The sequence below is a fragment of the Scyliorhinus torazame genome, chromosome 2 (genome assembly GCF_047496885.1).
Source record: "Scyliorhinus torazame isolate Kashiwa2021f chromosome 2, sScyTor2.1, whole genome shotgun sequence".
Classification (NCBI taxonomy): Eukaryota; Metazoa; Chordata; class Chondrichthyes; order Carcharhiniformes; family Scyliorhinidae; genus Scyliorhinus; species Scyliorhinus torazame.
Genome location: NC_092708.1, coordinates 173,235,659 through 173,247,766, shown reverse-complemented (window position 1 = coordinate 173,247,766; position 12,108 = coordinate 173,235,659). Strand labels below are relative to the sequence as shown.

At 49.1% G+C, this 12,108-nt stretch overlaps 1 protein-coding gene across 29 annotated transcripts in view; it reads right to left on the bottom strand.

Annotated features, from left to right (window-relative positions):
- Positions 1–8,818: 8,818 nt before the first annotated feature.
- The window catches only part of map2 (microtubule-associated protein 2), a 448,598-nt gene continuing 445,308 nt past the window's right edge, over positions 8,819–12,108 (bottom strand). For all 29 annotated transcript variants that reach the window (XM_072480099.1, XM_072480193.1, XM_072480089.1 and 26 more), the window contains 2 exons: positions 11,897–12,009; positions 8,819–11,124 (listed from right to left, as the gene is read on the bottom strand). In XM_072480099.1, coding sequence (XP_072336200.1) covers positions 10,909–11,124; positions 11,897–12,009 — 329 coding nt within the window. In that variant the 3' untranslated portion in view covers positions 8,819–10,908. The remainder of the gene's footprint in view (positions 11,125–11,896; positions 12,010–12,108) is intronic.

The following is a 12,108-nucleotide window of genomic DNA, read 5'->3' as shown; positions in this document are numbered from 1 at the left end:
CCGAGGGTCTTAAAAGAAAGTGTCTGCTGAAACAGTAGGTGCATTGGTTTGAATTTTCAAAACTTCCCTGGATTCTGGAAAGGTTTCCATAAGATTGGAAAATTGCAAATGTGGCTCCTCTATTCAAGAAAGGTGGGATACAGAAAGCAGGAAACAGCCTATCATAGGGAGATTGCTGGAATCTATTATTAAGGTGATTATAGTGGGACACTTAGAAAATCTCAATGCAATCTAGCAGAGTCAACTTGGCTAAGTGAAAATGGGCAAATTTATTGAGTTTTTTGAGGAAGTAACAAACAACATGAATAAAGGAGAACCTGTGAATGCCCTGTACTTGGATTTCCAGAAGGCATTTGATAAGTTGCTACATTAAAGGTTATGGTATACTGAGTAAATATTAGCACGGACAAAGGATTGGTTAGCTAGCTGGAAGCAGAGAGTCGGGAAAAATGGGTCTTTTTTGAGTTGACAAGCTATGACGAGTGGCGTGTCACAGGAATCATTGCCGGGTCCTCAACTTTTTACAATTTATCTCAATGACTTGGATGAAGGGAACAAATGTATGTTTGCTAAATTTGCTCATGACATAAGGATAGGTAGGAATATAAGTGGTGAAGAGAACATAAGGGGTGGGATTCTCCGGTAATGGGACTGTGTCCCCACTCCAGCGTCAAAACACGGGCGTTTCCCTCTGGACTTTCCTGAAGAAAGTCCAGAGTGATTCTCTTATCCGCAGGGGGCTAGCAGGGCCCTAGAGTAGTCCTCGCAGCTCTGGCTGCTGATACGGAGCCCTGCACTTCCGGTCGGGAGTCCGCGCATGCGCACGGCAGCGGCCGCCCCGTGCGACATGGCGGATTCACACCATGGACTGGCCCCGAAAATATAGGCCACCCCCCCCAAATCGCGAGTGCCCGTGGATCGGTGGCCCCTGATCGCTAGCCTGGCCGTCCATAAGGACCCCCCCCAGTGAAGGACCCCCCTGCCCCCCACCAAGGTAGCCGCGGACTGACTCCACAGCCACCACTGTCCGTTCCCGACATACAGAACGTGGTTAGAAACACGCTGTCGGGAACTCGGCCAGTTTTCGTTGGAGAATCGCCGCAGGGGCTTCTGTCAATGGCCCCTACCCGCGCCACATAGACCGCGCGCGATTCGTGGCTATTCTCCGGGGCCCATTCTCCGCACACGCGCCGATCGCGATTTCAGCTTGGAGATTCCCGCCCAAGGAGTCTTATTAGCTAAGTGAGTTGGCAAAAGTTTGGCATTAACCAGACCGGAAGGTCCTGCCGTTGGGAGGGACCACCAAATTCCACTCATACTGTGGGAAAATGTGAACTTGCTCGCTTTGACAGGAAGAATAGAAAAGCAGTATATTACTTAAATAGAGATTGAAAACTCTTGAGGTATGGACTGATCTGAGTATCCTGGAGCATGAATCATGAAAAGCTAGTGTGCAGGTACTGCAAGTGTTTAGGAAAGCAAATGGAATGTTGCTCTTTATTGCAAAGGAAATGGAATATAAAAGTATGAATGTTTTGCAAGTTGTCCAGAGTGGAGGTGAGACGACATCTATAGTAATTAATACAGTTTTGGTCTGCTTATTTAGCAAAGGATATAAATACGTCAGAATACGTTCAGAGAACTTTCACTTAATTAATTCCTAGGATGGGAGGGTTATCTTTCAAGGAAAGAGTGGACAACTCCAATGGAGTTTAGAAAATTGAGAGGTGATCTTCTTGAATCATAAAGGATCTTGAGGGCACTTGATACGGTGGATGCTAAAAGGATGTTTCTCCTTGTTAGAGAGACTAGAAGAGACAGTTTAAAAATGAGGGATTTCCCATTTAAGTCAGAGATGAGAAGATTTGTTTTCTCTGAGGTTCATGAATATGTGGAGCTCTCTCCCAAGGATCAATTAATATTTTTAAGGCAGAGGTAGATAGATTCTTGACTATCAAAGGAATCCATGGGCTGGATTTTCCCGCAATTGGCGGGGCGGCCCGTGTCGGCACCAAGAATAGTGCAAATCACTCCGGCGTCGGGCCGCCCGGAAGTTGTGCTGAATCCTCCACACTTCCGGGGGCTAGGCCGGCGCTGGAGGGGTTGGTTCCGCGCCAACCAGCGCCGAAGGGCCGCCACCGGCATGCGCGAGTTGGCGCATGCACAGGACTGCGGACGTGTTCTGGCACATGCGCAGAACCGCCGGTGTGTTTCCTGCGCAGGCGCAGGGGGATTCTTCTCCGCGGCGGACATGGCGGAGCCTTACGGAGGCCGGTGCGGAGGGAAAGAATGCCACCACAGCACAGGCCCGCCCGCAGGTCAGTGGGCCCCGATCGCGGGCCAGGCCACCGAGGGGGATCCCCCAGGGCCGGATCTCCCCGCGCCCTCCCGAGGGCCCCGCGAGACGGCCGACAGGCCAGGTCCCGCTGGGATGGACCACCCGAAAACGGGCGGCCGCTCAGCCCATCGGGGCCCGGAGAATTGCCGGGGGGGGTGGTGCGCTGTCAACGGCCCCCGAATGGCGTGGCGCGATCCCCGCCCCCGCCAGAAAACCGGCGCCGGTGAATTCGGCAGCCAGCGGCGGAGCGGCGGGGCGGAATTCACAACACCCCTCGGCAATTCTCCGACCCGGCTGCCCCATGTTTCTCTGGGGTCGGTGGAAATGTGGTGCTGAGGCCACAATCTGATCAGCCATGATCTCATCATGGCTCGAGGGGCTGAATGGCTGATTCTTGTTCATAATTCAAATGTTTGTATGTACATCTGCCAGAGCACGGCATTCTGCCCAGCCCAGTCATTCTGGGGTTGGTGGACCAAACTTGTTTCATTGGTTGCAGGGCCTTGCTGCTTGTCCTGTGTATAAGCAGACAGCACACACCCTGCATCGATGGTGCCGCAATGGAACAGATACCTAATCAGTAAAAATCTCCACTGACAAACCCACGGAAAATCGCTGGACAATTGTACACAAAGTGAATGTTGAAAGCCATTTTCCACGGCGAGGAAAATTCAGCTATTGTTAAAACTAAGACTATTAATCATTGTGTTTATTTTTTTTAAATGTTTTTTTTATTCTCCTTTTTCACCTTTTCTCCCAAATTTATACCCAACAATAAACAATAATCAGTAACGAATGTAATGTCAATCCCCAAATCAATAACAATGATCCCATCCTCCCACCAAACCCCAGACATTAGCCTGCATGTTAAGATAAACAAATGACAATGAGGAATCAGGAATGGCCCGTAGTCACCATTAACACATAGGCCGGGATTCTCCATTCTGGGGACTAAGTCCCCATGCCAGCGGGAAAACCGTCGGCAACCACTCCACATTTTTGGGTGTTAGGTCGACGGCGGAGGGGTTGGCGCCACTCCAGCCGGCCTCAAAGGGCCGCCGCGAGTCCGCACATGAGCGGAACGGCTGGCGTGATCTCGTGCATGCGCGGAACGGCCTGTATGATTCCGCGCATGCGCAGACCGGCCGGCGTATTTTCACGCATGCTCGGGGGGGGGGGGGTTGTTTTCTCCATGCTGGCTCCCCGACAATATGGCGGAGCCCTACATGGGCCTGGCCCGGAAGAAAGAAGTGCCCCCCCGCAACAAGCCCGCCCACAGATAGATGGGCCCCGAGCGCAGACCAGGCCACCATGGGGCCCCCTCCTGGGTTGGATCCCCCCTCATCCCCCGAGGAACACCCACGCATACTCACCTGCCAGGTCCTGCCGGTACATGAGTTGAGTGATTCATGGGGCAGGACTGGTGAAAAATGGACGGCTGCTCGGCCCATCGGGGCCTGGAGAATCGCCGGGGGGCGCTGCCAATGCCCCCCGACCGGTGAGGCAGGAATCCCGCCACTGCCCGAAAAACGGGTTCGTAGAATACGACAGCCGGCGTCGGGGCGGTGGGCCGGGATTCCCGTCACCCCCGGCGACCTCCCTTTCCTCCGGGACACCGACCACATCCAGGGCCCTCTGCTCTGCCATGACAAGGGCCGCAAGTTCAGTGGTCCTTCTCCAGTTTTCTCCCGCTCACGCCGGTTGTGGGCGGGCTTCTCCTGTGGCGTGTGGGGGTGGGGGCAAATATAAAATGATGGTGTTAGACAGTCTGACACGTGCAGCCCAGGGGTGGGTAGCTAGTGGCCACCGTGGCCTGGGCACCCGGCCATGGCGGGCCAGTATAGGTGCCGACACTTGATGCAGGGTGGGGGTTCTGCCGTCCTCTGGTTTGGGGGGTAGGGTTACAGGTGTGTGGGATGCCAGGGGCAGAGTACTACCTACTTACCGTGGCCACCATGAGGAGGTTGTGCAACTTTTTCCGGCATTGTTGGCTGGTCCTGTCGGTGGTGGCGACAGTGTTCACCGCCTCTGCCACCTGCACCCAGGCCGGCGAGCCGTGGTGGCTGACAGCCTCCTTCCTGGCCCAAGGTACAGGGTCATCCGTCGCTCCTCCACCGCGTTCAGGAGGATCTCCAGCTCGGCATCCGTGAAGTGTGGGGCCACGCCCCTTGTTGCCATCTTGTTGGCTGGGATGGTGTGTGTATGGGGAGTGTATATATGTGGCTGCAGTTTGTCAGCCTCCTGAGTGTCAATTGCGAAACCGGCGAATCCGGCAGTTTCTCATTGGAATTGATTGTGTTCCTGGTGGCGCCGGTGCTAGCCCCTCAACAATAGCTGAATTGGGCTGGAGCCGGTGGAAATATTTAGATACATGCAGGTTCGAGACTTTGCCAGAAAGGAGATACAGAGCTCCTGCTGTACCGTCTGGGGATCCACCAAGACATTAGGGCCCGTAAGGCCAGAAAGTTAGACACTAGTTAAGTTGGCATAGGTGCACGGCACAGTTTAGTTATAAGGGCCAGAGCACAAATCTGTATATATGTTACCACATTAAACACCTGTTCACACTGTTACAGCCTGTCTGGGTGCTCTGCCAAATATGTGTGGGGGGTGGGCTGGCATGGGATGGCCAGAAAAGGAAGGGGAATGGGCAGACATTGTGGGTGGCCTGGGCTCCCCACCCTCCACTCACCCGACCGTCCCCAATACCGTCACCCCAGGGATTCGACAGGACCTGGTGATGGAATGGCCAGCTCGCATGCAGGGATCTCCCAGGTGGTCGGGAGGTAAGTACTACTGTAGGCTGGAGTCAGATGTTGTCAAATGATGTGGAGCACCAGAGCTCATAGCAGAGCGGGTTGTCATCATCCTCCATCCCATGGACCAGACCCGCTGTTACTGCCAACCAGGGCCCCATCCCGTAGTGAGGCAGGTATGTGTCACAGAGGGGGTTGCAGGTGAGGGGATGTGTGTGGGGCTGAGATCCGGTGATCGTGGCCCTGACTAGTTTCGCCAGCCCACCCCCCCCCCAAGTTGTTGCCGACCCTGGAGGTGATCAGAACGTCCCTGGCGCACACGTCGCTGGTCTCCCTTGCCTGCCTGGGCTCAATGTCCTGCCCATCCTTCCCCACATCCTCTTCCTCCTCCAGCTCACCCCTCTGCTGCGTGATGTCATGGAGGACGCAGCAGGCCGCTGCAGTCCTCTCAGCATCATACTGGAGAGCCCCTCCAGAGCGATTCAGGAACCTGGTTGTTGTATTGGCATTGTTGTAGCGGGTCTCCGCTTCGGTCTGTGGCCTCTGGATAGGTATCTTCAGTCACGACCGCAGTGGATAACCCCCGTCACCCAGGAGCCAAACCCCCAGCTGGGGGTGTGGGGGCCTCAAACATGTCAGGAATTGTCAAGTGTGCCAGGATGAAGGCGTTGCCTGGGTATCGGGCACAGGCATGTATGATGCACAGCTGATGGTCACATATCATCTGCATGTTCATCGAGTGAAACCCCTTTTGGTTTGTGTAGAGCGGCCTGTCATTTGCAGGCGCTCTTAGGGGGATATACGTCCGCTGGACGTATCCCATCGATGGTGGCGAACCCCGCTGCCTGGGAATCCTGGTGGGGTTGGTCGACATTGAAGTGGATGTATTGAGCCTCCTGGGCATATAGGGCCTCCGTGAAAGCACAGATGCATCTGTGCACCAAGGTCTGTGAGATGCCGGACAGTTCCCCACTCGGCGCCTGGAAGGGCCCCGTAAAAGTTCTGGGTGACCGTCACCTTGATGGCCACCGGGAGCGGGTGTCCTGCCCATATCTCCACGGTGCCAGATGTGCCATGATCTGGTAGATATGTGACCCTGCTCAGCCAGGGTCTTCGGCGACATGCCCGGTCCGGCAGGTCCTCGAATGATTTGCACTGCCGGTACACAAGAGGCCTCATATGGTACCTGCTTTGTACCTCCCCCTCATCTGTGGCGATAAGCCTGACGTTGTAGTGGAGAAAATTCTAGAATCCATTATCAAGGATTTTATAACAGTGCACTTTGAAAACAGTGGCAGGATCAGACAGAGTCAGCATGGATTGATGAAAGGGAAATCATGCTTGCCATATCTTGGAATTCTTCAGGAATGTGAGGTTATTTACTTTGGTGGGAAAAATAGTAAGGCAGATTATTATTTGCATGGGTGTACATTGAGAGAGGTGGATACGCAGCAAAACCTTGGTGTCTTTGTGCATCAGTCACTGAGAGTGCGCAGGTACTGCAGGCAGTAAAGGCAAATGGTATGTTGGCCTTGTTAGTGAAAGGATTGGAGTGTAGGAATAGTGATGCTTTACTGCAATTTTATAAGGTATTGGTGAGGCCACACCTGGAGTATTGAGTGCAGATTTGGTGCCTTTATCGGAGGAAGGATATTCTTGCTCTGGAGGGAGTGCAGCAAAGGTTTAGCATGCTGATTCCTGGGGTGGCGGGACTGACGCATGAAGAGTGTGTGAATCAGTCAGGATTGTATTCGCTGGAGTTCAAAAGAATGAGGGGGGGATTTCATAGAAACCTACAAAATTCTAACAGGACTAGACAGGGTGGACGCAGGAAGGATGTTCCCGATGTGGGGATGTCCAGAACCAGGGGGTCACAGTCCGAGGATACAGGGTAGACCATTTAGGGCAGAGATGAGGTGAAATCTCTTTGTCAGAGAGTGGTTGGCTTGTGGAATTTGTTATCACAGAAAGCGGTTGAGTCCAAATAAACAGTTGGATACAGCACTTGGGATAAAGGGGATCAAAGGATATGGGAGGAAGGTGGGATAAGGCTATTGAGTTGGATGATCAGGCATGATCATAATGAATGGCAGAACATGCTCAAAGGGCCAAATGGTCTCCTCCTACTTCTGTTTCTAAACGAGAATAGAGATATGAAGTAAATGATGAAAACTGATTTTAAAGTCACCAAGTTCCAGTCGGCATAATGTAAGCAACTTTGGCTCATTTTTTTAACTGAACTTTTGATTCAATCACCCCCCCTTAAAAAATAACTTTGTCACATGTATCTGTGAAAGCAAATTTGGGTGGCACGATTGCACAGTGGTTAGCACTGCTGCCTCACAGCACCAGGGACTCGGGTTCGATTCCTACCTTGAACGACTGTGTGGAGTTTGCATGCTATCCCAGTGTCTGCGTGGGTTCCCTCCAGGTGCTCCGGTGTCCTCCTACAGTCCAAAGATGTGCAGGGTAGGTGGATTGGCAATGGTAACATTGCCCTTTAGTGTCTAAAGGTTAGGTGACATTACCGGGATAGGGCAGGAGAGTGAGCCTAGGTAGTGTACTTTTTCAGAGGGTTGGTGCAGACTTGATGGGCCGAATGACAGCCTTCTGCACTGTTGAGACTCTATGATTGTATGAAACTGTAATCAGAGGGCAGCACGGTGGCACAGTGGTTAGCACTGCTGCCTCACGGCACCAAGGTCCCAGGTTCGATCCCGGCTCTGGATCACTGTTCGTGTGAAGTTAGCACATTCTACCTGTGTCTGCATGGGTTTCGCCCCCACAACCCAAAGATGTGCAGGGTATGTGGATTGGCCACAATAAATTGCCCTTAATTGGAAAAAAAGAATTGGGTACTCTAAATTTAAAAAAAATGAAACTGCAATCATGTGCAAAATTCTCCGGAAACGGCGCGATGTCCGCCGACTGGTGCCCAAAACGGCGCAAATCAGACGGGCATCCCGCCGCCCGTGGGGGCCGAGCCACAACCTTGAGGGGCTAGGTCGGCGCCGGACAAATTTCCGCCCCACCAGCTGGCGGAAAAGACCTTTGGTGCCCCGCCAGCTGGCGCGGAAATGACATATCCGGGCGGCGCATGCGCGGGAGCGTCAGCGGCCGCTGACAGCTTCCCACGCATGCGCAGTGGAGGGAGTCTCTTCTGCCTCCACCATGGTGGAGACCGTGGCGGAGGCGGAAGGGAAAGAGTGCCCACATGGCACAGGCCCGCCCGCGGATCGGTGGGCCCCGATCGCGGGCCAGGCCACCGTGGGGGCACCCCTCGCGGCCAGATCGCCCCGCGCCCCCCCCCCCCCCAGGACCCCGGAGCCTGCCCGCGCCGCCTTGTCCCACCGGTAAGGTAGGTGGTTTAATTTACGCCAGCGGGACAGGCATTTTAGCGGCGGGACTTCGGCCCATCCGGGCCGGAGAATCGCAGGGGGGGGGGGGGGGGGGGGCGCCAACCGGTGTGGCGCGATTCCCGCCCCCGCCGAATCTCCGGTGCCGGAGACTTTGGCAACTGGCAGGGGCGGGATTCACGCCAGCCCCCGGCGATTCTCCGACCCGGCGGGGGGTCGGAGAATCTCGCCCCATATCCTTACAACTTTTTTCTGGATGGGACATTCTGAGCCAGTTCGAATTGCTGGACGTTGAAGATGAAGCTGCAACTGGCTGTCAGATTCGGGCAATCTACAACTTCCTCAGTTTCAAAATAAGCAGCACGGAATTTTATTAGTATCAGATGAGAAGCAGTTTATTCTTGAATCACTCTACAGCAACAAACACAAGTGCAAATTTGACTTTAAAACATTTACAAGCTAACACTAGCCAATCCCAAAATATCATTCTGTTTAATAGACTCCAGAATGACAGGACGTGAAACATCTTCTCTAAAGCACATTACAATCCCATAGCTTATACGAGGACATAGTATCTTATTTTGCTCCGTTTCCCCCTCGTCTATTGTAAAAGTTGAAGTAATATTTTTTTCTCTCAGAACTTTGTTGGAGTAATGTGTCAGGAAATTAAAATCATAACCTTCAGACCTTCATTTAATACATAACTTTCACAAAGTTCCCACTAATTCCTGTTACACAGTATCTTGTATTGTCCAATGCAAGTTGTATTTTTAAAATGAAAAAATATGCAACATTTTTTCAACATACTCAGATCATCTTAAAATACGTAATTGTTTCCTACAGCAAAAGGTTAATTTACTTTCCAATGTATTTTACAGGCTAGTGAAAACAATGGTTCAATTTGTTTAAGATTTGTTAACAACACTGTCCAGTTTGAGTATATTAATAAATATCTGCATGACTGCAGCATTGATCAAACATACTTTCAGATAAAATTGTTAGCTTTGATATGGTTTATCCAGCTTTGTGAAACAAGGTACTGACTCTCTACAACCTTAGATTTTTTTCTAAACTTCTGCCATTTCTTCTTCAGTTAAAAATGACATTTTAGATATTAATTTGAACTAAAAACCGAGGATAAAATCCATTGAGATGACTTGTGTTTAGAGATATATCCTGTATGTATGACTACAGTAATTCTGAATTGAAGTCACAAATCGGAACAAAAAATACTCCAACTATTTATGTTATATAATATATATATTATAATATACAAATATATTATAATATATATTTTTTAAAGAACTCTCTTTCTTTAATATGCCCCACTACTTAAATAGGCTTGCCAAATGAAGTAAACAGAAAACAGCGCACACCAAATGCTATTGTGACCCATCCTCAGTACATCAAAACTCTACAAAGCGATTGTTTGAAATCTTTTACCTAGCAATACATCAACAAACTTGCATCTGCCACTAAAACAAGGTCATAGCTTTTGGGTGTTACAGTAAGATCTTCATGCTAATTTTTTGAGAGGTAAATCTAACAAGTATAACTGCTAACAGCTACCTTTTCCTAAACAGTAACACCAAGAGGTGCAGAAACACAGATACTGTGAATAAAAGCAGGACTTCAAGTATATAAGGGATAACACAACTTGCCACATAGGATATCTATTATACTGTATCAAACAGCTGGTAAAACAGAATATGAAAAGTAGGCATATATAGAAATCTAGCAATGAACTGACACATTCTAATCAGGTGAAAATCCTCAGTATAGGAAATGCATCCTATTTAAAGTAGCTGCATGGTAGTTTGAGCAACTTCATTCCCATTTTTGTTGCAACGAGTTCTGTAAAAATGCCAAACACCACGACCTTGTGAACGGGCACAATAACATTGTGTTCATATCACGTTTTGACATTAATACTTCTGCTGCTCAACTTACTAGACTGCTTTTCTTTCCCAAACCCCAAATCCAGGGATTCTTTACATATATTATTTGTTTCTGGACTTAAATTTTATTCCCATGTAACACAAATATGCAATAATTTATTCATCCTGCAATAAATATTAAGAATATATGCCTTCCCTCACCTATGAGGAAAAAGATGCTCAATATTGAATGAGTAACTGGGAATAAAGCATGTCAACTGCTTTCAGAGTACCGATTCATTTCAACAGTGCCTTTAGGCATTAAACATTGTAAATCTATTTGTCATCAGTCCATGCAAGCAGAGCTGAGAAACAACATTTGCTATGTGTGATATAAAGCAGTTGTACCCATTTAAAACCAGAAAGCTGGCCTGAATGGAAACAAGATTTTGTTTTTATTCACTACCGTCTTAGGACATGATCAATATTTAATTGAAAGGAATAAACACAATCCCACTTTGAGCGTGTGAAGGCTCAAAGCACATGCTACAAACAATCAATTAAAATTCTTGACAGCAAAATCACAATCCTTGCTTGGCTAATGCAGCAGTGACATCATCAGCAAGTGTGGCAAGTTGTGGTGATTCCATTAAATTGATGCTTCCAGAAGATGAGACATTGCTCAGCCTGTGAGGCGTTGTGGCACCAGATCGTCCTGGAGACTGAGTGACAATATCTGCTCCATGGTCCACACGAGCCTTGGCATTCTCACGGAAGTTAAGCTTATGGCTTTCAATCTGGTCAGAAAATAAAGAGAATATGCAGATAACTGGTGGAGACAATAATAGCCAATTATAACTGGTGATAATGCACAATACTATACTTAAGTTTTTCATTTTTGCATAATAGATCACCACAGGATAACATTTATTTTCCAGGTTTCCCACAGAGCATCACAAGTTGGGGGTGCAAGTTGAATTACCAAGGTGAATCCCTAACATGCAATACTGGAAGCATTAAAGATTAGGCTATACACCCATGTTTGAATATCAAAGATACCAGAGGACCATCAAGGAATCAGAAGAAATGGTATGTCAGCTAAAGACTTTGGATGTTGTTATGTTAATTTTGTGGACCTCAAGATTCAAACATTTTTACGTGACAACCAATAATATTTAGAGAAAAGAATTTTTTAAAAAAAGTTTTAAAAATAAATTTAGAGTACCCAATTCATTTTTCCCAATTAAGGGGCAATTTAGCATGGCCAATCCACCTAACCTACACATCTTTTGGGTTGTGGGGGTGAAATCCACGCAGACACGGGGAGCATGTGCAAACTCCACACGGACAGTGACCCAGAGCCGGGATCGAACCTGGGACCTCGGCGCCGTGAGGCAGCAATGCTAACCACTGCGCCACCGTGCTGCCCCTTAGAGAACAGAATTAAGCAGAAGAACCTAACAGACTGAAGAAATTTTAGACTGAAGAAATTTTACAAAACATTAGTTCCATCAAGCCATAACTGAATTGTCATTGAGTATATCCTTGCTTGCCCACTTCCATTCTTACCTTTATATTTCCACCTCCTGGAGTATGACGTGTATTGTCAAGTGAGCCAACCTTAGATTGAGCTTTTTCTTTAAAATCCAGTTTCTGACTTTCAATTCTAATGTGTCCTCCACCTACACAGTTAATAGATCACATTTTGAAATACACTGTAAATTAACAGAATGCTAATGTTTCTGTCCACGATCAGACAAGTAGCATCAAGTAATGGCACT